The 26,008-nt window shown below is 60.8% G+C and overlaps 2 protein-coding genes across 10 annotated transcripts; both read right to left on the bottom strand.

The window, feature by feature from the left end:
* Positions 1-145: 145 nt before the first annotated feature.
* Positions 146-4,461, bottom strand: LOC118261687 (heme-binding protein 1-like). The gene is made up of 5 exons (XM_035572615.2): positions 4,237-4,461; positions 4,074-4,159; positions 1,505-1,646; positions 1,206-1,389; positions 146-1,062 (listed from the first exon to the last, which is right to left on the bottom strand). Exons 1-5 carry the CDS (start codon positions 4,412-4,414, stop codon positions 888-890), a joined length of 765 nt encoding a protein of 254 aa, XP_035428508.1. The 5' UTR covers positions 4,415-4,461; the 3' UTR covers positions 146-887.
* A 143-nt stretch (positions 4,462-4,604) lies between these two features.
* Positions 4,605-25,785, bottom strand: KLC4 (kinesin light chain 4). Of its 9 annotated transcripts, none has more exons than XM_035572605.2 (17): positions 25,698-25,783; positions 24,638-24,779; positions 16,286-16,552; positions 15,874-16,104; positions 15,461-15,539; positions 15,146-15,371; positions 14,742-14,829; positions 14,405-14,506; positions 14,118-14,291; positions 13,908-14,007; positions 13,307-13,359; positions 12,484-12,551; positions 12,295-12,403; positions 11,378-11,527; positions 5,453-5,577; positions 5,316-5,373; positions 4,605-5,237 (listed from the first exon to the last, which is right to left on the bottom strand). In XM_035572605.2, the coding sequence occupies exons 3-17, from the start codon at positions 16,532-16,534 to the stop codon at positions 5,148-5,150; spliced, it is 1,902 nt and encodes a 633-aa protein (XP_035428498.1). In that variant the 5' UTR covers positions 16,535-16,552; positions 24,638-24,779; positions 25,698-25,783; the 3' UTR covers positions 4,605-5,147. The 9 variants fall into 9 exon arrangements, with proteins under 9 accessions (XP_035428498.1, XP_035428501.1, XP_035428499.1 ...); XM_035572608.2 differs by having other exon boundaries at positions 11,405-11,527; XM_035572606.1 differs by lacking the exons at positions 24,638-24,779; positions 25,698-25,783 and adding exons at positions 21,781-21,968; positions 23,785-23,839.
* Between the last annotated feature and the right edge of the window lie 223 nt (positions 25,786-26,008).

The following is a 26,008-nucleotide window of genomic DNA, read 5'->3' as shown; positions in this document are numbered from 1 at the left end:
AAGCCGGGGGCGACTCCGCAGCCTCCCTCTTCCCACCACCTGCCCCGCTCATGGCCGGCGATGAGAGCGGCCGGCCACCCGGTGGAGGCGGTGGCAGGAGGCCACCCAGGCACCCCACGTCCCCGCCACCAGTGACCCGCAGCCGCAGCGTTTGAGCTGGGTTTATTTGCTGTTTGTTCAGTGCTGCCGGCCTCCCCCCGGGAGAGCGTGACAGTATCTGGGGGCGCGGAGCTCGCTGGTGGGGGCGCGACGCGAGGCGGGACCCGTCCCTCTTGGCTCCAGCACCCATCACTGGTGGCTGCCAGTGCCCCGGTCCCAGCTGAGGGACAGAGGGTGACAGCCAGGGAGGCACCCAGCAGGCTACAGAGCCACCCCGGTGGGAAACATTCGGGATCCACATCGTGCTGGCAGCCAGCCCTTTCCCCCCTTCGAGTCCCTCTGTCCCCGTAGCAGCACTTCAGCGGCTCCATTCAGCGCAGCTGCTCCTGCAGGAGGCCGACCGGAGTCCAGGGCCTCGCTCCTTGTACACACACTCGCCCTCTGGACACCCCCAGCTCGTGACTGCCAATCGGCCCGCCTGGTTCAGCTCTACAGCCCCGGCTCAGGGCCGAGAGCAGCCCAGGTCATGCCAGCACGCTGCACGAGCCTTCATGGTTACGTGGGCACCGCCGCATGCTTCCCACCAGCGGCCTCCTGCAGAGGCTCTCCCCGGTGCCAGCCCCGGCCTCAGCCAGGCCCGGCAGGGGCAGGGGAAGCACAGAGCAGGCAGGCTTCCCCCTGGCAAGGGTGCAAAGCCAGCCCGCAGTCTCCCAGTCTGTCATTCCGCGGGTGGGTGGCGGGTGAGGACGTGCATTCGTCTCCTTTGGGTCAGGACCGGCCGCAAGGGTTCACTCTGCCCGTCGGATGAACCAGATCTCATTGCGGCGCTGAGGGATGCTGGGGTTCTGGTAAACAGCCACGATGTAGGTTTCCCGGAGCACGGTGTCTGTGGAGCCCAAGAGCTCCCAGAAGAGACCGATCTCCCGCAGAATCGTCTCCTCGGTGGTTATCCCGTAGAAAACCCTACAGGAAAGGGAACAACGTCAGCAAACAGAGCCGCCAGCTGCCGCGCTTCGCCCCGGCCACAGGCTCCCATCCCTCTGCCCACTGGGGCGTCGCAGCAGCCCCGCGGCGAGCCCAGGGAACGTGGCCGGCACTGGGGTCACCTGGTTATAACCCGGAGCGGTGCCCTCTCGGTGATGTGGATTTCGGGGTCCATGGGGACGGGGGGGTTTTGCTGGAACTGTCCCGGGAGGTAATAGGCGGTTAGGACCTCGCGCTCCAGCTCGGTCCCCTCCTTGTTCAGGTGGATTTCATTGAGCACCGGGACCGTCATGCCCAAGTAGCGACCTGGAAGGAGGCAGGAAGGCAGCCAGCGAGCATGGTGAGAGGCGAGGGCCGAAATGAGGCAGGGCCCTCCCTCTCCGCAGCCTGCCAGCCCCCAACAGCCCCTGCCTGCACACACCTACAGAGTTCTCCTTGCAGATGTAGCGCATGAGCTTCATGAAGCTCAGGGAGATGCTCTGCTCATACAGGGGCTCCCCCTTGGTGACACATGCCCACTTCCCAGCTGGGTAGTGCCGCTCCTCGTAGGCCGCTTCCTCACACTGCAACAGGCCACAGGACAAAGCCGGTCAGAGTTTAGGGCGCTGGCACTCGGGTGGCAAAGCCAACGCCATGACGGCAGGCAAGAAGCGGGGAGAAGGGATCCTGCCGAGACGGGACTCCCTGCACGCCAGCAACTGGCAGGGGGGGACGGAGAAGGCGAGGGGAGCTGGCATGGCGCACACACCTCAGGCAAGGACACGCAGCGCCGCTGGGCAGAAGTCAGCGAAAGGAACAGCACAGACACGGGGCAGGGCGCGGGGAGGCTCCTGGCATGCACACGGAATGCAGCACATCCTCAGCAGGGAGCACAGGGCTTTCTGCTGCTCTCCAGTCACTGTCCTGCCTACATACAAGGATGGTCCTGATTCCAGGCACCCAAAGGCCTCCACTAAGCTCGACTGGACCCTCGGGCGGCAGCGCCCTTTCCCTCGAGCACCGTGTGCATTGTGGGGTAACAGGCAAAAAACCTCCTGCGCAGGAGAAAGGAAGGTCTGGCGGCAGAGCTCTAGCACAAAGAAGAGCTGTGAAGGTTGGACAAAACTCCTCTTGGATCCTTCTCCCAAACCAAGAAGTGAAATTGGGAAGAAGAGACACGAGCACGGGTCGTGCAAAGGGGACAGCTTTGTGGTAAGGTTCAGAGCCTCTATTTCCATGACAGACACTCAGTCTTCTGGACAAGCCCGAAAAAGAAAGGGTGCACAGGGAGTCACCCTCAAATGGGGCCATGCCTGTTCCACCAAGCCCAGCAGAGCAACAGCATTTGCCAGACAAGGGAACCCACCAGACAGTCCCTCTAGACTGTTTGCTATTCTCATCTCTGACAGCATGTGAGAACGAATCTTTCAGTTCAGCAAGGCACGGTGTCTGAAGCCCTGCAGCCTGACCCGTACGTTGACCAAGCACCCCTCTAGAAGGTGAGACTTGGGCAAGAGAAAGAGTGACGATGCTTCACATCCACTGGGTCGGGGATTTTGTCTCAGTACTGAGGCCAGGAAGGCTCTGCAGGTGGTACAGGAATTCATGCACCTCCAAGAGGACGACACGAGGCTCAGGAGGAGCAACCACACACCACCCACCTGCCTGAGCCTGGGGAACGCATCCACAAGGGCCCAACCTCCTGAGTCCCCTCAGCACTGATGCCACGAGGCGGCTCCCATCTCCTCACCCAGCCCCGGAGTCAAACTCCAAGAATCCTCCTCAGGCACAAAGGAGGCACCAACAGCAACAGAAGATCTTCAGGTCCCACGGAGTCCCAGGGACCATTCCTGCTTGGGATCGGTGCAGGTACAGAGGAGCCCAAACTAAGCCACTGGGATGCAGAAGAGCAGGGAAAGGAGTGCGGTGAAGCCCTGGTTCAGGGCTGTGCACCCGCGTGCTGAGACGTGTCTCACAGGCAGCGGTACTGGACCTCAGCCCAGAAGAAACTGGTTAAGCTCTCCTCGTATAGAGGACAACTGACAGATGTCTGGTTGGGAGCAAGCCTAACCAAGCCTGCAGAGACACAAGAACCAGTCTGACGAGCGCTTCTTCACAGTTATTTCTCAAAGCACCTTTTTGTGCAAGAGATTAGAGGAGGTGTGCAACTTAGCAAGAACGGGAGTCTTCGAGCAGCAGCTGTCAGGTTTGGATCAGCAGCTCTGACAAACAATAACATGTGCTCGGGTCTGACAACCAGAACCATGGACTATCCCGAGCTGGAAGGGATCTGCGTGGATCATCGAGTCCAACTCCAGGCTCTGCATGGGACCACCCCAAAATCAGACCCATCTGTGTCTGAGGGTGTTGTCCAAATGCTTCTTGAGCTATGACAGGCTTGGTGCTGCGATGACTTCCCTGGGGAGCCTGTCCCAGTGCCCGACCACCCTCTGGGTACAGAACCTTTCCCTAACCCCCAGCCTGACCCTCCCCTGTCCCAGCTCCATGCCGTTCCCTCGGGTCCTGTCGCTGTCCCCAGAGAGCAGAGCTCAGCGCCTGCCCCTCCGCTCCCCTGTGAGGGAGCTGCAGGCCGCCGTGAGGCCTCCCCTCAGCCTGCTCTGCTCTGAACACACCAAGGGACTCAGCCACTCCTCTACATCTTCCCCTCCAGACCCTTTATACTTTGGACACTTCTGACAGCTTTACGCCCCTGTTGCACCGTGGCACCCCAAGCCGCACGCAGCGCTGGCAGCAAGGCCATGCCAGCACAGAGCAGCACAGCCCCTTCCCACGGGCGGGACGCGGGGTCCCTCGGTGCTGCCAGCCGTGCCGCAGCCCCCCGCTCCCCGCAGAAGCACCCTGACCCTGTGCAGCCCCCAGGCAGCACCCACACTTGCTTGGCACGGGTCGTGCCAGGCGGCAAGGCATCCGAGCGCGGCAGGCAGCGGGGTGCAAGGCTGGGGGGCTGCATGGAGGGGGGTGGATCAGAAGCGGGTCGGGGGTCCTCTCACCTTGCCATGTCGCGACAGGGCGACGTGGGGCACGGGCTCCCGCGCCTGGCTGTGCCGGTTCATCTGGGCGATGGGGCCGGCCATGTCTGCAAGGCAAAGGGGTCAGGGGGTGCCCCGCGTGTGTCCCCCCCCCAGATCCCGGTCTCCCCCCCCCGGGGCTCACCTGGGGGCAGGCTCACCCGGTGCGTGCTGGCCACGGCCTCCCAGTGCGCGAACAGCCGGCCCCGCTCCTCCTCGTCCTCCTCGTCCCCCTCCTCCTCGTCCTCCCCCCCCGCGCCTTCATCCTCCTCCTCCTCCTCCTCGCCCAGCCCCTCCAGGTCCTCCAGCCTGATCCGCGCCATCTTCCTCCCCCCCCCCAACCCCTTCCCAACCCCTTTCCAGCTCCACCCTGCTCCGGAAAAGAACTGCCCCTTCCTGACGTCATGATGACGTCACCACTCCCGTCGTCATCCCCTCCGATACCATCGCTCTCCGCCCCGGTGCGCGCCGCCTCCCCAAATACCCCCCTAAAACACCCCGGCAGCCACGGAAGGAGGGAGGGGGGCTTTATTTCGGAAAGTACAGCTCGGGCGCCGCGCCGTGCCCCCCGCCCAGCCCCCATTTTAAGCCCCCAGCCCTCTCCTGCAAGCTGGGGGCTTATAGAGGTGCCCCGGGGATGGGGGGGGCACCCGGGGGCTCCGGGTGGTCGGGGGCCATCCCGGTAATGGGGACACCCCGGGGGATGGGGGCAGCCTGGGGCTCCGGGTGGCGGGGGGCACCCCAGTGCTCCAGGGGATGGGGGACATCCCAGTGCTGGGGGACATCCCAGTGCTCCAGGTGCTGGGGGGCACCCCACCTGCTGGGGGGTGTCCCACCCCACCAGCACCCTACCTTCCTGCTGTCCCCAATGCCCCCTGCCATCCCAAACTAGCTAGGGGCTCCTTGCAGCCCCCCTCCCCGCCAGCCAGGACCCCCGGGGTGGAGCGAGGGGGGCACTGTGATGGGAAGGGAGCGGTGGAGGTGGGGAGGGGGCCGGCTGCGGCCCCGCAAAGCCGTGGCGAGGCGCTGAGTGCAGGGGGGGACCCGCGGGGGGGGTCAGTTGGAAGCGAGCAGGGAGCTGTGGGAGGAAAGATCCATGCTGCTGGCGCTGAGGCCTCTGCTCTCCGCACGGAGCCCTTGGGTGCCCTGAAAAACACAGCACATATGAGAATCAGCACCCACGGCCCCCCCGGCACCCTCTCCTGCCCCGTCCCCGTCCCTCACCTCGAAGGAACCGTCGCTGGACTTGTGCAGGTAGTTTAGCGAGGCAGCTCGCTTCATGCTGCGAGGAAGCAGAGGAGAGCGGGGGTCAGCTCGTGCCCGATCCCCGTCGGCGGCACCGCAGCCCGCCGGGCCCATACCTGGTGTTCCTGGGCTCCAGGGGACCGTTGCCCTGCAGCTTCTTGACCAACATCTCGCTGCTCCTCCGGATCACTTCGCGGATTTTCCCCAGGGAGCTGCTGCGCTGGAGGGTGCCGCTGCCGTCCTGGAGACGGAGACACAAGCCAGGGGCCAGGGCTGAGCGTCACCCGAGGGGGGGCTCTGGCACGCTGAGAACCGACCTGCACCGGGCCACCGGCACCCCCAGCCCCGCTCCGTCTCCTACAGCTCAGCGGAGGTCCCCGGGGGCAGCAAGCAGCAAGCACCGAGGGGGGTCCCCGAGCTTGGGGACACCTTCGGTCAGGCCAGGACGTGCTGTTAGGGCATTCGCTTCCCCGCCTGCTGCCGGCTGGAGACGAGCCTCCCCTCTCCCCCTTCCTCGCTGTGCTGGTGGTGGTCCCCCTGTCCATCCAGCATTTGTCCTGCTCCCGCTCGCTGGTCCTGGTTCACTCGTGTCAGACAAAACCACTCCGCACTCGCACACGGACTCAGCCCACCTCAAACGCCGCTGGGACGGGCTCGTCTGGCTGCTCCGGGGTGGCTCTTTACGGGGCTTCCTTTACTGCCTGCTTTCTCCAGAGACCAAACCTGGCCCTAAACCTGGTTCCCCAGTCTGTTGCCTCCCTCGTGCCCCCAAATGTCCCCGCTACTGAGACAGGCACTCAGCCCTTGATGGACTCTAGCCCCTCTCGTGGTTTAGCTCCACGTGGATGCGTTCAGTGGCCACGTGCCGGCTGCCAGCACACCACCACCTTGTGCCACTGTGTCACCAAGCTCTCCCACGCGGCCAGGCACGCCCATTGCTCAAGGCTGTGGCATCACCGCTGGTGTGGGGCTGCTTTTGCTCTCATGACCTGTTGACTGTGGTCTTCTTTGCTACTGATCCCAACGGCCCCAAGAGCTGTTTTCCCTGGCACAACGAGGCAGAAAAAACAGAGGTGAGGCAACCACAGAAGCCCTCATGAGCACGTGTGGGAGCCCCTTCGAACCCCTCCGCGTGAACAAAGTGTCCCCTGGCCTGGGCTGGCAGCAGCGAGAGCCCAAGGGCTGTCCAGGGTCTGCCTTAAGGCTCCTTGTTCTCATCCCCAAATTCTCAGGAACTGCTGCAGCCCTGAGGAAGGGCTTTTCCAACACCTCCCTGCCACGGTTACCCAAAGCTGATCCACCCCGGGCCTCTCTCCTCCAGCGGAACAGAACGTCTCCTACCAGCAAACCTTTCTCCCAGCACCGATCCCATCTGTTCTCGGGTAAGCCAAGCGCACTGAGAACCTCTTCGCTTTCTCATCGCCACGAGGGGCTTCCAAGCTGGGAACCACGCGCTGCTGCTGCCAGGCACCCACTCACCAGGAACGCAGAGAGCACCGTCAGGATTAGCAAGGCAAGCAATCCAGCTCCTCCGCCGGGCATCCCAGGCAGCTTTGGGAAGAGCTGGCCATCGGTACGCGGCACTAGCAAAGATGGGGATGGAGGGGAGAGGGGGGAGGAAGCAAGAGAGCCCCAGCACCGCTAGCACTGGGTCACCACGCTCCTGGCAGGGCTCTGCCACGCCAGGCGCTGTTCCTTTTGCCAGGGTGCACAAGCCAGGGAGCATTGCCGGGGCAGGGGAGCAGGGTCGTGGTGCAGGGGCAGCAGGATCCCACTGGGAGGTAAGCTCTGGGGTCGGGGCTGGAGGATGGAGCCACGTTTCCCCAGCTGTAGCGGTGCAGGCTGACTGCAGACCGATGCCAGAACCGAGTGCTGCTGCACTCCGGGTTAAAAATAGCCTCCTTTCTCTCCCCGCTCCCTCTTCTGCAGCGTTATTTTTAACCCAGAACGCTGATGGGGCTTGGTTTACTGCAGAGCACCCACCTCACTGCACCCACCAGGATGAGAGCACTGAGAACAAGCAGCAGCTCCACCACCAAGTCCCTCTGCTGCATGGAGGCAGAGGACCCGGGCAGGATTTGGCCGCATGTGAAGCTCAGCACCGAAGGGCACAGCGGGGTATTTTTCTGGGTAACGTAAACAGCTGTTGAGGAAAGCCCAACCTCAAATGCTCCACGGCAGCCCCGCCACGAGGCTGCAGGGCTAGGGTTGGAAGCAGCCCCAGGTTGGAGGCCGGGGAGGTGAGTAGCAGCGTTGGGTCCCTCAGTGAGGTGCCCCCTGCCTCCCATGCGGCAGCACGCCCCCCTGCACGCACACAGACACCAAGCACCCATGCCTGATCCAGCAGCGTCTCGCCCCACCACCCCGGGGCTGAGCGACGCTGCCCTACGGAGCATGGAAAGAAGCACAGGGCAGCGGTTCTGGTCTGTCTGCCTTTAATCAGAGGTACAGTCGTTACAGCACCAGGTCCGGGACACGGCAGAGCGAGGTGGTGCTGAGGCCTGAACTGGGGGCTCCCCACGCTCCGAGGAGCACGGAGCAGCGGTGGGAGGGAGAGGCAGGGATGGTGCAGCCCTACAGCGCTCAGCCCTGGCCTCCAGCCCCCGTGGTCCCGAGGACAAGCCCCCTTTCAGCAAGCACAAGCTCCCGGGAGAGCGGTACGCACGTGCCCCGAGGCCTCTGCACCACCACCACGGGAAAGCCAGGCCCAGACAGACACAAGCAGGTTTATTATCGCAGCCTGCCGGGTGACTAGCATGAAACTACCTAGCTAAATAAATAAAGGGGCGAGGGGGGGGGATTCCTGCGCTGGCCTCTAGGCTCTGCCCTGCTGCCTGCAGCCTCCCCATGCTCCTCTCTCTCCCTGCAGGAGGGCAGGGAGGCTCGCCTCTGACAGCAGGTGGGATGGGGGCGTGCACCCAAGGGCTTGGGGCTCACGGCAGTGGGGGGCTGCTCTTGGGAAAAGGGCCTTTTCCCAGCGGGGACCAGCAGCACCTGGGGCACTGAGCCATCCCCACACCAGCCCAGGGTCAGCACTGCCTCCCCGGCAGTAAGACATTTACGGTCTTCCCGTCCACGTGGCTAAGGACAGCGAGTCACAGCCCCAAGGACCGTGCCTCGCAAGCCAGGTCCCGCGTTTCAGAACTCTTCCTCCTTCCCAGGAAAGCCTTCTCCTCCTGTGGAAACCTCCCTCCACCTCACCTGTCCCTCGTGCTTGGAACACCCCAAGCCCCAGCTCCTCCTTCCCTCACACCCTTCCTTGCACCTCCTTTTTCTCCCTGCTGTGCTTCACATGAGCCCATTCAGTACCTCAGCCACTTGTACCTGCTTGGAGAGCAGCTCTGCTCTCCTCCTACCCATCCCTCTGCCTCCAAAGGAACAGAGAACAGCTTCACCCTCACCTCTCCCTCCCTCAGCAGCCACATGCGGGGACCCTGGAGCCACAGGACGCTTTCTCTTACTGCCACCACGCCAGCTCAGCTACAGCAGCGGGTTAGGAGCCAGCAGCCAAAGGGCCCTTGGCTGTCACCCCGTACCTGGGATGTACAGTAGGGACATCCATGCCCCTACCGAGAGCCCCCCATGCTGGCTCTGGGCTGCAGAGCACGGCGGGGAGGAGGAGAGCACGGCGGGGACTGCCCTGTGCTGCAGGGAGAGCCCAGCTTGCCGGCGGCCAGCGCAGGTTTGCTACGGGGCGCTAACATCAGCTAAGCCTACGGGGGGAGAAAGCAAGCGGGCACACAACGGGCCTGCCAAGGCCAGGCCTCTGTGTCCCGAAACAGCCCCCCTACATCTTCGTGCCCCCCATCCCGGCCTCTGCAGAAGGGGAGGGAACAAGCTAGGAGGGCTGAGGCTGTCTAAGGACGGTGGAGTCGGCACGCCCGGAGTGAAGACCGTCCCCTGCGGTCCCCAGGGGTGTGCAAGGGCGGGCTTGGGGTGGGGGCACGCAAGGGGACGGCGGCCCGTCGCCCTGGCCAGGGGGAGCAGGCAGCTCCACGCAGATAGATCCTTCCTGCTCTTGCTGGCCACGGGGCTGGAGCGGGGCCCCGCGCGGCCGGGCACTCCTCTCTGCAGGCGCTGCGGTGCCCTCGCGCGCCGGGAGGGTTGGGGGGCTGGCGCGGAGCTCTTGCCGAGGAAGGAGGGATGGTGTGGAGGAAAAGTCGGAAGGTACAACACAAACATCCAGGTGATTGCGGTGGAGGGGAAAGAGGGAGTCTCGGGAGGCATTTAAGCCTAGTGCACAGAGAGGAGAGAGACACAATTCACAAGGCCGTGAGGTTGGCGGTAGCCCAGGGAGCTGCTGGGGCAGGGCCCGGGCTGCATGCGGTGGCAACGGGCCGCGTCTGGACGGGGAGAGAGGCTGGTGGGGCCGAAACAGCGGGCTCACGCCTTTACCTGGGCAGCAGGTAGCTGGTCCAGGGCTCGGGGTGCTTCTCGAGCTGCTCTGTGCAGCGGGGCAGAGAGGTCGCTGCCACCCCTGGGGCTCCCAGAGCCCTGCACGCAGCAGGTGGCAGCTCAAGGGGTGGCAGCAGACGCCTGGGGCGGCGTGACCGAGGTCTCTAGGCCAGCAGAGGGAACAGCTGCCCGTGACGGACAGGAGCAGGGGGAGCTGCCTCAGCCTTCTTTTTGGGGCAGCCGGGGTGCAGCGCGGGGCTGCTGGCGGGGCAGAGGGAGCTGGCTGTGCGTGCTGCGGGCTGGGAAAGGCACCGAGCAGCATGCGGCAGCAGCCACGTCCCAGCTCCCAAAACCTCTCTCTACGGCTGGCTGGGCCCCCTGGGGAAGGATCACGGGGACGGGGACTGTCCCCCTCTGCTAACGGGGGACACGAGGGCCCTTTGGTGTTTTGCCAGGGCTAGGACCCTCCTCAGTCCTGACACCGAGAGCCGAGGCTGAGGGCAGCCTTGTGTCTGGAGGAGCCCTCAAAGCTCTGCTCCCCAGGCCCCCTCCAGCCACCTCCAGGGTACAATCCACAATCAAGAGAGCCAGCGGGCTTCAGGCTTGGGTGCTGAGGGGCTGTCATGGCAACAGGGGAGAGGGAAGGAGGGAGGGAAGCAGCTCATGCGGGTGAGGATGGAAGGGTTAGTGAGAGCGGACGTGAGGGGGGAGCGGAGGACTTGTGCTCAGTGTCGTGCCAGGCTGCAACCGACCCTAGGTGCCAGCTACGCTCTCAGCTAGAGCCTGCAGGAGATCAGTAAGCGTTAACAGCCCTCGAGCCAAGCACCCTCACACATGCTCACTTGCCGCCTCTTCTCCCGCCTTCTCGCAGAGGCCACCTGTCCCACACCTGGACCCCTACCTTCCTCCGAACTCAGCGCTAGTGACCGAAGTGCCCGTCAGCCTCCGAGCGAGCCCGGCAGGCTCAGCTCACCCCGCGTGAGCCTCAGCTAACAGCAGCCTCCTTCGCCACCACCGGCCAGCTCAGCCAGGCACCCTGCAAAGACCTGCCTTTAACCACCTCTGCTCAGCCAGAGCCCACGGGTGGCACGAGACCAGGAGAGGACAGCAAAGGCGCTGCCTGCGGACTGTCCCCCTGCCCTGAAGACACGCAGCCGCAGACCCACCGGGCACACACACAGGCACACACACACACACCTCCCTGGGCTCAGCGTTGCCCGTGGCGCGCTGCAGGACGGAAAGGCAAGTTGCTCACAGAGGCTGCGTGGGCCTGAGATGGGGCTGATGCTCAGCCAGGGCCTCGAGAGGGGTGCGCAGCGGGGAGAGGTGTTAATAAGGTTGCCAAGGCTGAGATTAAGGGCAGGCCGGGACCAGCTCATGCTGTGCACTGCCAGGACCCGGCGGCCCCCTGGGAGCAGGAGCCGTCAGTGGGGGTTTTCTGGCCTGTACGCCAGGAGCCAGGCCCAGACACGCACCTTCGTGGGCTGGCTGGCTCATGCCAAGAAAGAGGGGGAGGAAGTGTGCAGGGGGACAAATGGAGGCAGACGAGGATGCCACGACAGGCCACACGGGGAGAGCCCTGAGCCGGGCTGTCCCTTCCCTCCAGCAGCCAGCTGAGGCCATTCTTGATGGTGTCTTGTACTTACCCCGCTCCATTCCACGCCCATACTCACTTCCTCGCTACCGTCTGTGGCATTCTCGTACTTGACGCCGCCACCCAGGCTCCGACGTCTCTCTGTGCCGTCACCCTCCTTCAGGATCTCCACCACCTTTGTCTGGTTGATTGGGTCGATGCCCTGCAAGCAGAAAGGAATAAGGAAGCACCAGGTTTTGCCCTTCGGTGGTGCTGCTCTGCCCAGGCCCGTCCCATCTCTCAGCCGTTGCCCCATCGCAGCCAAAATCCTCCCGCACGAGGATAGAGCCAAATGCTATCCTACATTTAGCAGTCTGTCTGGGTTTCAGGTGCAGGGAGACCCTTTCGAGCCATAAGCCACCCCGAGTGACAAGGGCTTGCTGCCCCAAAGCTGAAAACATTTTGTCCTTCACATTTTGGTGCGTGAGAGTTTCTGCTCTCCCACAGTCTTTGTGCTGGGTGCTTACAACTCCTGCTTTGCGTGAGAATTGAGAGGAGTTTAGGCTGAGAGGCACTCTAGGAAATCTCTACTATATTTCCTGGACAAATAATTAGTAGGAAGAAAATATTCCAGTGAGTGCAGATCTCCTCGGTAGCTGACAAAGCCCAGTAACCTGCCCTAAGGTTTCCTGCCAGGATTCCTGCACTCCAAGAGCCACGCTTCCTTCACAACACAGATCCCCCCAACATATGCTCCACCCATCCATGCGCATGCAAGTGCAACCCCACATACGTATACACACACGTGTGTACCTCTGCACAACCCCAGCCCCAACCACTGAGCTGTTCCAGGGTTGTGGGGATGTAAACCACAGACGTCGGAGGCTGCAAGGCACGGGACAGCCCCCACCACACACATGGCTACACCATGACCTGCCAGCCCCAAAACCCCAAAGTCCCCCCACCCGAGGAAGGTCCCCCCGGGGTTACCTGCCGCCGAGAGCGAACTGCACACTCCTCCAAGGTCTCAGCTGCCTCTAGCTTGCCCTGGCGCCGGTACAGCGCACCCAGGTTCCTCAGGGTGGTGTTCACAGTTGGGCTACGGGAATAGATGGTGGGTGAGCGAGAGCCCTGGGGCCACCTCGCCCACCCCCCGAGCTGCCCACGAACCCCTCTTACCTGCTAACCTTGCAGGCCTTGTACCAGCCGCCATACTCAGCGTAGGGAGCGCTGTCCCTGTGCTTGCTCTGTAGGGCGAGAAGACAGCCGTTAGCCCCGTGCCTACTGCCATTCTCTGGCCTGTGCTCTCCCACTGGGCACCAGGATCAGGCCTGGAACACAGGCACATTTAGGTGTCCTTGGGTCAGAACCTGCACAGCCTGGGCAACCCCAAGGATAAGACCACTCAGTATTCAAAATGCCTCTGATGCTTGCACACAGGCAGCCCTAAAAGGGTGGTTGAAACCACTGTGAAATGCTCTGGGGGCACAAAAAGCCTAGACTCGAGGCCAGAGCTGCTGTAAGGAAAGCCGGCTTCTCCCTGCTGCCACTAAAAGCAGGGAGAAAGAGGGGCGAGGGGAAAAAAAGAAAAAAAAAAAAAGAGAAGCTTTACAAAGACAGTTTTATACTTTTTTAATAGGAGATGTGGAAATGGCACAAAGTGGAATGTAGCAGCCCCAGCAGAACAAGCCAGGTGTGGGGTCACCACCGCCCGATCATGCTGAACGTGCTGTGCCATTGCCCCCAGGGCAGCTGTGCCCAGGCCCGACTGTCCCAGGGGAGGAAGAGGCTCGGTCCTTGCCCAGGCTGTAAAGTGAATCTCACTCCAACTGCACATCTGTCCTGCAAGGCTGGATTTCCCGGCCTGCTCCACAGCCCTGGGAGAGAAGGGGACACAGCCAGCACGGCTCCATTGAGCCTGCTTTGGCCAGCAGCTTTGAAAACGAATCTTTCTCTCAGCTCTTGCTGCTGTCAAGAGGCTGCACCCCCAGCTTAGACTCACCTTGCTCATCTCCTCTCTCTCCTCCGCGTGCATCCAGATCGGCTTGTGTTCATCTGTGCGGGGAAGGACACAAGACAGCTCCGTTCACCACCTTGTCCTCTTGCTCTGTTACTTCCACTGGAGCTCCAGCCCCTGCACAACCCAGCGCTGTCTCCAAAGCCAGCAGCTCACCAGAGGGAGGTGACGAGGCTTCCAGGCACTGCCCAGAGCCCCAGCGAAGGCAAGTGACACTGCAAGGGCAGGGCATGGGAAGGAGGGAACAAGTCCTCCCACAGTGGAATACCTGGGTCAGGCCTACAGGAGAAACTTCAGGCCATGCCTGGGAATGACTCTGCCGCTTGCTATTTCCCCTTTTAGCCACAACTGCTTCCCAGCCTAGCAAAGACTCACAGCCACAGCTCTCCAAGTCTCCTTCTGAGGGACGTGCAACAGCACCACACACTCGAAGGGCAGCGTCTCAAGGAGTGCCCGAAGCAGGGGCCCTGCAAGGCATCCCCATCCCTCTGCCAAGGGGATACCAGCACCAGCCAAGCCCAGGCTGAGAGCCAGGGGACCAAACTGCTCAGCCTTCCCCAGCCCCAGTAACTCCTGCTGTACAAACCATCCACGGAGCCAAACTCCTTCACGTGAGCACGGGTGAGGATCTCCTTATACAGCACCTCCGCATCTTTGTATTTGCTTTGCTTCAAGTAGCAGGAGGCCTGCAAACAAGAGAACAGCTCCAATCCCACTGGACGACACAGGTTAACCCTCCCCACCTCTCCCAGCTATCTCCCACCCATCCCCACACGGCCTCCTCCCAGGGCCTCACCAGGTTGTTCTTGGTCTTGGCCACGTTGGGGTCGTCAGGACCCAGGCAGCTCTCGTAGATCTCCAGGGCCCTGCAGTAATAGTACTCCACCTCCTCATACTTGCCCTGGTTCTGGCACAGCAGGGCCAGATTGTTCAGCTGCTTGGCCACATCGGGATGGTCTTTGCCGAGGACCTGGGTGCACAGAAGAAGGGAAGCCACAAAAAGACAACATTCAAAAATTGCAAGGTCAGGAAAGAAAACCTTAAGGGCGAGCTGGAAGGAAGGAGGTCATGGGAGTCCAGTACCTTCTCACGGATCTCCAGGGCTCGCTTGCACAGTGGCTCTGCTTCTTTGTACTTGCCCCTCTTGCCATAGAGAACAGCAAGATTGTTCAAAGTTGCAGCCACCTGCAGAGATACAAGTTTCTCTGTGAAACAAAGATGAATTCAGTGGGACCAACCTTGCCTACATGTCAGGAACTGGCTTCTCCTGGATCCTGCCAGGCCGTACTGAACGAGATGGCAGAAAGATACTGATATGGCAAAACAGTGCCCCACACCATGTGAACAGCACCCCACACATCACAGGGTCCCTGCTGTCCCTGGGCAAGAGAAGTGACCAAGAGAGGAGGGAGACACTCACCGCTGGGTGGTCTTTGCCCAGGGTCTTCTCACGGATGGAGAGAGCATCGTTCAAGAGGTGTGCTGCCTCTTTGTATTTATTCTGATCCCTGCAGTGCAAAGCCAACTAGTTATTCAGGGTTTGGACAACATTGCCCATGGCAAGCAGAACCACAAACAGCAGTCCTCCCTCCACACAGACCAGCTCCCACAGCCCATTCATTTCTCCTTTCCTCCCTAGTTTAGCCAGTCCCTAGTTTTATCAGGGAGTTCAGCAGTCCAAATCCCTTATCTGTGCCAAAAACCCTTTCTGAAGGGCAAATCCCTGGAAGCTGGGAGAACTCCTTGTCACCAGAATGTGCTGACCTGGTGAAAGGGAGGGAGAAAGCCCTCCTGGCCCGGTTGTGCCCTCCCCACTATCCTCACCTGTACACTAGCGCCAGGATGTTGAGCATGGTGGCCACATCGGGGTGATCGTGGCCTGATGTCTTCTCCAGGTCCTCCAGCGCCTGCTTGCAGAGAGGCACAGCCACCTCGTAGCGTCCCTGTGAGGCGTACTGGATGACGAGGTTGTGGAGGGTGCGCAAGCGTGCGGGAATCTCATAGCCTCCCTGCTGGGCAGCCGCCACCGCGCTGCTGTGCTGGTGGGGCACTGCAGGCACAGAACAACACACAGGGGCACGGTTGGCAGGGCAGGTTTGAACGGATACAGTCAGCAACCAAGCATAAGCACACACTTACATCCAGGACCATGTTCTTCCTCCTCATTTGGGAACAGATCATCCAGGGAGTCCTTGGTGGAGTCGCCCTCCTTCTCCTCCTGAGAAAATAGGAATCACAGTGCTATTGGTTCTCAGAAGAGATGACAGCAGCCTGGGCTGAGCCACCTGCGAATCTCTTCTCCCTGCTGCACCCCAAAACCACCATCAACTTCCCTGGTGTCTCTGCCACCATCTTTCTCCCACACAACAAACCCAGTAAAGCCAGATTTCCCCACCAAATCCTGGCACCCTACTCCATGCTCTGCCAGAGACCCTGCTGTGCATTGTAGCTGGGAAGGGACAAAACCCAGGGCAAGGCTGTTACACCCAGGCAATCCTGCTGGTCCAACCCCCCAAGGCAAAAGGCTGCTGCTTGACAGGACGAGGGCATACCGAAGGTGAGACATCCTCATCATACTTCTTCAGCTGGTTCATGAACTCGAGGTGCTTCTTCTCCTCCTCCAGCTGAGCCACGGTTTGCTCACTGCGCTGCAGCTTCTGCTGGGTGTTGGCCAGCTCGTCGCGCAGCCACTGGTTCTCCTGGCACAGCCTCCGCACCTGAGCACGCAGCTTCTGCTTCTCCGACTCCACCGCGTTCAGGTGGTTGGACAGCGCCATCATCACCTTATCAAGAGTGACAGTGAGAGTCAGGAGAGACCCCAGCCTCACGTCTCCCTCACACGCGTGCTCAGGGACCCGTCTCAGGGCCACACTGCCCCTGCAGCTCACGGGGGATGGCCACGCGCCTGCCTTCCCCCATCAGTCCCAGGTACCAACCACACAGGAGGGCACTTGCCGCTCTCACCTGAGCTTCTCCAAGCCCCAGTTCGATCATCTCCACCGACTTGCGGAGCAGGTTGGATTTCTCGTGCACGAGGTTGGCTTCTTCATCCTTCTTCAGGCACTTGATGGTCTCCAGCAAGCTGTGCAGGATGGAGTTGTGTTCGTTCTTGAGCGCCTCCAGGCCCTGCATCACCAGCTTGGTGTTGGAAATGATCTCCTCTTGGCTCAGCTTGTCCAGTTTCTCCTCCCTTGGGTACACCATGGTGGACATAGTCCTGGTCCTGCAGCCCTACAGAGAGAGAAAACCAAAATCTGAGTGCCTTGGTGCTGTTTCAGCAGCCAGACCCAAGTGCCACATCTTCATCTGCCAGCGACAGGGTTGAACCAGCTGCCCACATTAAGCCCTTCCACTTCACCTTCAAAAGTCGGCACTGCCCTCCAGCACCCCCACACTCCCAGCAGCGAGGGGAGCTGATTTAGCTTCCATTTAGGAGCCGAGATTTGTGCTTGGCAGCTGTGGTTGCAATGTGTGCACCTCCCACCCGCAAACCACTGATGCGCGGAGGCTGTCAGAGCCCAACACCTCTTCTGACTGCGGAAGAGAGGGAAGGGAAAGCAGAGGGATGCCAGCTCCAAGCTTTCTGCTCCAGTGATGCACATCCCTCAGGAAGCGCAGCAAACTCTCAGCACAGCAGAGAGCCTCAGCAGGGCAAAAGTTCATGTTCCTTAAGACCGTTCTTACTTGTGAGCAAGAATCGAGTCCTTCCCCACCCAGCCCCCGAGTCACGATGCTGACTTCACGTCCGCTTCATCACCCAGCGCCAGCACCACCTCATGCTGCACCCACTGCATCCTCCCCTCCTGGGCGCCTGCCATGCTCCACATACCGTCGCCCTCTGCGTTTGGCACTTCAGATTGAAAGGTTTCACCTTGACTGACACAGTTCCAGTTTGCTTTTGGGAAGACCCAATGGTAAGAACGGCAGGAAAAATGTCACCGAGATCAAGATACAGGGCACAGACTATGGCTTGGAAGAAAAGGATAGGTCTGTTGAGAACTGGCTGCCACTCAGAGCCTGCTTGCCAAATTGCTTAGCTGCCCATTCCTAGGGAATCCACCTGATCCGTAACTCCCCTGTGCTCTTTCCCACCTTGATAAAATATCAGGGGGAGGGACTGAGTGCTAAAGCAACAAGGGAAACCCTGCCACAGTCAGCCTTCTGCGGGTAAGCACAATCCAAGAAGAGATGTGCAAGGATTCCCAGCTCCCGAGGAAGTCCGTGGCGGGACCCAGGCAGCAACCCAAAGGATGCTAGCACTGCTCCACCAGGCAAACCTCCACCTGCCTGCCCCAAAATGGGTGCACACAGCTTGCTGGCAAGGCGCAGCAGGCACTTACCTGCTTCCACAGAAGCCCAGGTGACAACTGCTGAAGGGTAAAATGGCCCCGTCACCAGTTTTGGCTCACAAGAAAACTCAGCTTTATACCCAGAAACAGGGAAATCAGGGAGTGGGAGTCCTCTGGAGCACAGGCACCTCTTGGAGACACAAGGAGATCCCCACAAGCAGCCTCGAACCCAACATACAGCACACCTAGAGCTCTGCTCCAGGGCTCACACAGCGGGGTGGCCCACGAGCACCTCTTCACCTGGCCCTCTGTGTGCTGGGTCAGCTGAAAATGCTGACGGTGTTCACAGAAGCATTACTTACATCCACACTGGGAGGGCTGAGCTTCTGCTGCCACCTTTGTAACGCTCAATACATACGCACTGAGGAGAGGAACATCCTATGAACCGGGATAAAAAGCCACCAGAGCTCACACCTTGCTTGATAACAGTCTGACAAGCCCCAGATCCATAGGAAATCAGCCTCATTAATTCCGCTGTGCACAGAGCTACTCATCAACTGAGAAACTGCTGAGCTGCACGTTAAAACACGAGGATCTCTGCTCCAGCAACATCCTGTCTTTCTTCTGCCCTTCCAGAAGAAAAAGCTTAGAGCATCTCACAGCCCTCACATTCAACTCGTTTTTCAGAACTGCAAAGGCTTCAGGTTGTCTGAGAAGGGAGATTAAACAAAACAACCTGACCCACGAGACATCGGGCTTATCCTACCCTGGAACTACATATACTTGCTGATCCTCGGATCCTCCAGACGTACTGATAGTGATTCTTCTCCTCTCACTGACTGCACAAACACTTCTGCACAATCCCCGACTTTCTCTGCTAGGATGGTATTGTGGAAGCTGCAGGGAAGTCACCGTCCCTGAGGGTGTTCAAGGAAAGGCTGGACGTGGTGCTTAGGGACGTGGTTTAGTGGGTGACATTGGTGGTAGGGGGATGGTTGGACCAGATGATCTTGGTGAGAGCAGCCCTGAGGAGAAGGACCTCAGGGCTGAAGAAGGTTGATCTGAAAAGCTCAACGCGAGCCAGCAATGTGCACTTGCAGCCCGGAAAGCCAACCGTGTCCTGGGCTGCATCAAAAGCAGCGTGGCCAGCAGGGAGAGGGAGGGGATTATCCCCCTCTGCTCTGCTCTCATAAGATCTCACCAGGAGTCCTGCGTTCAGCTCTGGGGCCCCATGGAAGTATTAGAACGAGTCCAGAGGAGGGCCACGAGGATGATGAAGGGGCTGGAGCACCTCTTGCACAGACAGGCTGAGGGAGCTGGGGTTGTTCAGCCTGGAGAAGACTCTGGGAAGACCTTACAGCAGCCTTGCAACACCTAAAGGGCGCCTGCAGGAAAGCTGGGGAGGGACTCTCTGTCAGGGGGTGTAGTGACAGGAGAAGGGGTAATGGCTTTAAACTGAAGAAGGGAGATTTAGATGAGATGTTAGGAAGAAATTCTTCTCTCAGAGGGTGGTGAGGCCCTGGCACAGGTTGCTCAGAGAAGCTGTGGATGCCCCATCCCTGGAGGTGCTCAAGGCCAGGCTGGATGGGGCTTTGGGCAGCGTGGCCTGGTGGGAGGTGTCCCTGCCCATGGCAGGGGGGGTGGAATCAAATGGTCTTTAAGGTCTCTTCCAACCCAAACCCTTCTGCGGTTCTGTGACAAGCACAGCTCTGCTAGGCACCAACTCCCTTAGTGCTCAGCTCCAACTTCCCATTCAAGGGGGGAGCGCAGATTGCCCAGGCTGGCTGCAGGGTGCCAGACCTAAGAGCAGCACACGGGCCGCTCACTCCCAAACACCACCAAGAAAACAAAGAGAGGGCTGCAGAGAAGTCGCTTAAACGCTGCTCCCTTTAGTGCAGGGAACAAAACCCACAAACGCTGGCGGAAGATGGCTCATTATCCCTCCGAAGCGAGGATTCTTCCCTACAGAGCCTTATTCCCAGCCCTCCCCAGGACTGGCAGGTCTGTGCTCGGTGCGCAGCCCTCCAGAGAGGCAACGTGCTCTATGGCAACCAATGCCAAGGTCAGGCAGGCCGAGGCTGCTGCATAAGCACTCTTCCTGCTCCCACACATTCAGCAAAGGGCACGGAGCGTCCTTTATCCGGGCAGAAAGGGGAGGTTCAGGCTGGAGCACCCAGCTCCTCGTTTATCCATCTGCCATCCCCACAGCTCCGGGGGTGCCGCGCCTCAGGTCTCCACCGGCGTGTTTCTGCTCTACTTGGCACGGCCTCCCTGCTGACGGTGAGCCGCTGGAACAGCCCGGCTTCCCGACAACACCCTCCTCCCCTCCCCTGCTCCCGTTTGGAGGAGCGCTGCGGGAAGGCAGGGCAGGAGGAAGCCTGCACGGAGCTCTGCAGCACTTGCAGCCAGCCGGGGAGCCACCAGCTGCCACGTCCTGCTGGGCACAAACCTTCCTCCTGCGACCCGGTGCGGCACCGGGAAACCACCGAGCATCAGCAGCTTTCGTCAGCCCACTTTTTCTGCCTCTGAAATCCGCTCCCACACACGAGAGCTGTAAGAGGAAAGAGCTGGAAGCTTCTGCGCTTGCATCTTAAGCCCACAACGGAGACAAGGATGCCAGACGAGATGGGTCCAAGCGGACCTCAAAGTCACGCTGCCTAATGCCAGGAGGCTCCAGAGAGCCACAAACCTGGCACCAGGGAAATCAGGGGGCAGCTACGACAGAAGCAGACTTCAGGTGGTCTTTTGTTACCTCTACACGTGCCTCAACAAATTCAGCTCGCTTCACCGTCTCCCTGCACATCCCTGGACCAAGCACACGTGAGATGCAGGGTGCTGCACAGCTCGCACAAGTGGTGCTGTCAGGGCAGTGACTGCGGCTTCCTTCAGACTGCAGATGGCCTGCCACTGCTTTCTGCACGGCAGTGAGCGCAGATCTTTAGCAGCAAGCTCTTCTGTAGGAGAACGCGATCTAAGGATACGGTAATTGCAGGAAAAACAACCGGGTTCTGGAAAAAAAGCTTCCTGGGGAGAAGAATGAGGCTGATTCACAGCGAGAAGGAGTGAATAAGTTTGGGAGACGGATATTGATGAGCATTTCAGAAATGGAAACAGGGGGCTGGAGGCTTATTTTCACAGCAGTTATCCCAGTCTTGTGCTTTTGTTACCTAGAGCAGGTAGGGTGACCTGCTTGAGGGAAGCAGGGAATAGTTTGGGGGTTGCTTTGTTAGGGTTTTGGGTTTTTTTTTGGACCTCTGCCAGCTCACTGCTGTCAAACCACCGAATAAAGGGTTTTTTGGAAGTCTGGTTGACCTCCACGAAGCTAAAAGTGAGATCACCGATATACAGCCGAGCCTCCACACCACAACAAAACCTCAACCTGACGCCTCGGACACCAAAAAATAAAATGAGGGCAGTGAAACAGCGTGCTGAGGTTCAGCCATCGCGGAGCTGGTGTCACAAGCTTCCTCCTCGTTTTGATACCATAGCATCAGGAAACAAACAGGGACTGCAGGAGCCTACGGGCAGCCAGGACACACCTGCTGAGGCTCATGTGAGGCACAGAGCAGGAGCAGTGCTCTGGGATGCTCGTGAGCCATGCCAGCAATGCCTGGGGCATCTCCCGCTCCCTCAGAGCCACTAAGGGCACACAAACAGGACACCAGGCCGGGGCCAGCACCCGGGGAGTTCCTACCCAGCACATTTCTGAGCTGCAACCCCAAAGCCAAAAGGTGCCGCCCAACTCTGATATGCGTGGGGCCCTGCCATTATTTAACTCTGGCTTACGAGTTTCTCCACCCTGCTGTGGAAAAAAGGGGCACCTACGGGCCCCGTCTTCTGCCCTGGTTCTCCCCCAGCCCCTGCCCCCAGCCCGGACCCCTCCTGCACTGCAGAGCCTCAAGAGTCAAACTGACTGATGCACAGATGGCCTCATGTACCTTACACAGGCTGCTGTGTTGCAATTTCCTCCCTAATTAAAGGTCTGTGATGGGTATTCTGTCATTGGGAAGGTCTCCGGTCCATCCTCCTGCCTCTGATCAGGTATTTGAAGGCTGCGTCCAGTCAAGGGTTGAATATCTCCCAAGGCAGAGATCCTACAAGCTCTTCAGACCCCTAACCCACTGTTTGACCATCCAGGAGAAAAAAAGAAAAGGAAAATAAAATCCTAACCTGAATTCCAATTCGATAAACTCCTCCTCGTGTTTCCCTTCGCTGGGCACCACTTCAGGACAAAGGGGCCGGGCGCTGCAGCATCAGGCACTGACCCTGGGCCCGAAGGAAGGGAATGCAGCACACACGTGTCCTTTCACCAGGGACGCAGCTGGGAATCCTCCAGTGCAATCCACCTCCAGCAGCAGCTAGGAATGGAGGCAGGAAGCTCTCAAGCCCTTGTCCTCTCGTGCCCAAAACACGGGACTCTCCTCAGCACCCAGGCATCCCCTCGCACGGTTTAAAGCCAATCTCCAAGCCCAGAAAGGCTTCACCCAACCAGCTTCCCTGGGCTTGACGGTCATTTTTAACTCGGCGCAAGTTGACTGCGCTGCTGGAAACAGCTCAGCCCTCCCTACGCCCTGGACGGGGATCAGTGCCAGAACTGCTTCTTTCAGCAGCAGCTGACACATGCCAGCTCTAGCTGAGTGTGAAGCTCCAGGAGCCCTTCTGGATGCCAGAAGGCCTGTGTTGGGAAAGTCTGCGCTAACCCGCAGGCTGCAGGAGCCCCAAGGGTGTTTAACTAGGGCTCAGGGAGTAGATTTGCAGCTCACGTGGAAGGGTTCTCCCACAAGAAGGAGGGAAAACTCCCCGAATGCTCTTTCCCCTAAGCACTAAACATTCCTCTCTGTCCCAGAAGCTTCAGCTCCCCGCCACCCCAGCCTCTAACAGAAAACGTGCTGCAACACAACCTTCCTGAAGCCTAGGGTGAGGTGGCGGTAAGCCGGCTTTCCAGGGACGTGGCCGCGGTGATCCAGGTTCAGAAAGGACCTGGGAGCTTCTCATCTCCTCCTGCTTTCCAGCCCACGGCTGGAAATGGCAAATTGGGGTTTGTTCTGGTTGACCAGAGCAAACAATTCTTGGGTTACCGAAGCGTGAGCCAATGTCAAGAGCACATCTGCTCTGGGGGAGACAGAGGAGCTGCTGTGGTTGGCTTTATATCAGATCAGTCGTTCCTTTCAAGACCAGAAAGGGCTTACTCCTTTTGTTCTTTAGCAATCGCAGAACACAGACACGGGAGGCAACGCAGGTAAAATAAGTAAAGAAATAGGAAGAGACACGTGTGATAGCAGAAAGAGACTGTGACAGCAGAAAGCCCGACTGCTCCTTACAGCCCCTCATGCTGTTTACAACCCTGGCTGGCCTGGAAAACACACACCTTTCCCTGGGACCAGAGGAATGGCAGTCTTCATCACCCCCCACCCTCGTGCTAGCATCTCCAGATCAGCTGATAAGGTGTTTTTTTTTTTTTTTTAAATAAAAAAAGCCACAAAACAAAAACAAAAACCTCTTGCTCATGCCCGCAGCAGCCAAATCCACTCTGCATCTGCTGTGGCTGGGACGAGAGCGGAGCACCATTAAAAACCTGTTTCCGGGCTAGCGGAGACAAGAGCTAAGCAGCTGGAGCGAAGCCAGGCCTAGCATCTCTCCCTGGCTTCCCGATCTGATGGGGAAAGAGGGAGGCAGGGAGGGAGGGAGCCTCGCTGCAGGGCGAGAGCCATTACCTTGCCCTGACAGCACGCAGCGGTATTAAAGCAGGCGGAATAATTCCCAGGAGCCGATGCCTCTGCAGACATCTGCCTAACCCGAGGGCTGGATGTGCCGCAGGAGCACGGGGACGGTCGGGGTGCCGCTGGGCCCAGCGAGTGCCCTGGAGCTGCTCCGTGTGCCCTGGGAGGCCCTGCAGCGCCCGCACCCCCTCCGCTGCATACCTGGGGCGGCTGCAGGGACCAGCTGACTGCGGGTGGGCTATTTCCAGAAACAAACGGGCCTCAAAACACAACAAGGCAGGCGAATTCCCCGAGACAAAGCTTTACCTGCACAATAAGCACAGGATCGGTTTCACCTCCGGCTCCCCTAGCAAATCGAGCCTTTACCCGGCACCTCCGCCAAGGTCAAAGCCTCGCAGCACGTCCCCTGTGCCCCCCCCGAGACCCTTTTTGGGATTCACGCCGTTGTTCCTACCTGGGCATTCCTCCCAAACAGCCGAGGAGAGAAGGCGAGCTTCCTGCTCCTTCCGCCAGTCACGGCAGAGCGCAGCCGTGTTTATTTACCCTGCGTCTGGTCTGGCGAGATCTTTGACCCCGTGCTCGCTGCACACCGCCCTCCTCCTCCTCCTCGCACGCAGTGGGGGCAGGTGCTTTCTTCCACCTCCCCAAGCGGGACAAAGTGACCCGGGGAGCAGAGCCCAAGGGCGCTAGAGGAGACCCTAGCAGGGAGCAGCGCCGCAGGAGAGCCGGGCAAGGTGCAGGGGAAGCCGGTGCCGGCTGGAAGCGCGCCGCAGCCTCCCACCATTGTGCAAATATCTCCAGGCTGCCCGGCCAGAGCTCTCTGCGGCAACACCATCCCCCAGCCCTCCTCCAGACACGGCCTTCTAGCCGCATCCCTTCTCCCTCCCGGAGGTTTACGGGGAATTGTGTCCCCCCCAGCACCTCCAGCAGGGTGTACCTCTGCTCGGGAAAGCGGTTTATTTGCACAAGGAACGTTTGGGCGGAAACAAGGCTCCCAAAGTTTGCGAGCCATTGCTGTGTGCTCGGAGCTGCCTCCGTCATCGCTCCTCTGGCTTTGTCTGGCAGCGGGAGGCACGCCCGCTGCGTATCCTTGGGACGAGGAAAGCAGAGACGAAACCCCTCCATCCCTCCCCGGCGTCGCCGCAGCGCGGTTCCGCGCCTACCTGCCTTCCCGCAAGCTCCCCAAGGGAAAACTTTCCGCCGGCTCTCCCCGAAACTGCAGTTCAAAGCGGCCCTTTGTTACGGGACGGCCGGGCGCCCTGCCCGTCCCAGTCACCAGAAGGGAATCTTCCGCCAAGGAGCGGTACCTGGATGCCTGCAGCGGCTTGTCCGGCGCTCCCGCCTGCCCCAGCGGTGCCGCGGAGGAGCAGCGGGCACGGCGGCGGCGGCGGCGACGCGGGGCTCCCACGGCGCTGCCCTCGGCTTCCAGCAGCAGCAGCGCCAACCACACTGCGGGGGGGGGAGGGGAGGAGATGCGGCCGGGCTCCAGGAACGCCACGGCCCCGTCGCTCCGCTGGCAGCGCCACGCACGCCGACCCCACGGCTGCCACCTCCGGCAGCCACCGAGCTGCTTCTGGGGGGCTGCCCCCATCTGAGGGCTCGGGGGGGTGCTGACGCCGTTCCCTCCGGGCTCCCAGAAGCGCATCCTAACATTGATCCTGCGGCTGGGGGGGTTGCATCCCTCTTCGTTATCGCCCTTACCCGCGCGGCGGCATCGCCCCACGGCCGACACCGCTCCGAAGCCCAGCTCATGGAGCCGCAGGGCTCCCCCCCCCCAGCTGCCCAGGCCCTATTTCCATGCCCCGGCTGGCTCCGGGGACAGGCTCCCCGGCAGCCCTACGGCACCAGGCCTGGCGGGGAGCGAGGACGATCGCCACGGCCCTGCGGCCAACGGGGCTTCGCACAGGGCCTCGGCGGTGCGACGGGGCACCACGGGGCACCACGAAACGTATCCGGGCCGTGCTGGCCTGGGGGGCCTGCACCTGCCCCGGGGGGCTCCCAGGGGACAGCGGGGTCGGGGTGCCGCAGGGCGGGAGGCACGGCAAGGGGGCTTCGGGAGGGCACCCTATTTTGGGGAGGGCACCCCAATTTTGGGGAGGGCACCCCAATTTTGGGGAGGGCAGCCCTATTCTTGGGAGGGCACCCCTATTTTGGGGAGGGCACCCCTATTTTTTTGGGGACACCCCGTTTTTGCGGGGACACCCCCCTGCCCGCCCTGCCTGACCCCGGAGGGCAAAGCCACCGCAGCCTGCTGACAGGGCAGCCCCGGGGCCTACGGGCCTGGCGCCTCCCCGTGCCGCAGACCCGCCCCACCGGCCCTAAATCCCCCCCAAACCCCCCCCCCAAACTCCCCCGTCCCGCTCCTACCTGCTCGGCACAGGGCGGCGGAGACCGGTGCGAGGCGGCGGCTGCGGCGGCACGGGGCGGGGCCCGGCCCAAATCCGCCCCCCCCCCTCCCCGCTCCTCCCCGCCCCTCCCCTCCCCCCCCCCCCCGCTCAGCGGCGCGGCCCCTTTAAACGCGACATGGCCGCCGCCAGCCGCCACCGGCGCCCGCGCGCCCCCTCGCGCCAACACCGGGAGCGGAGCCACGCCCCCACCGGGCGCTTGGCCACGCCCCCTCCCCGTGACCACGCCCCCTCCCGTGACCTCTCCCTCTCGCCCGTAGCCGCGACGCGCAC

Source organism: Cygnus atratus, chromosome 3 (genome assembly GCF_013377495.2).
Source record: "Cygnus atratus isolate AKBS03 ecotype Queensland, Australia chromosome 3, CAtr_DNAZoo_HiC_assembly, whole genome shotgun sequence".
Classification (NCBI taxonomy): Eukaryota; Metazoa; Chordata; class Aves; order Anseriformes; family Anatidae; genus Cygnus; species Cygnus atratus.
This window is presented reverse-complemented; position numbering and strand designations above follow the sequence as displayed.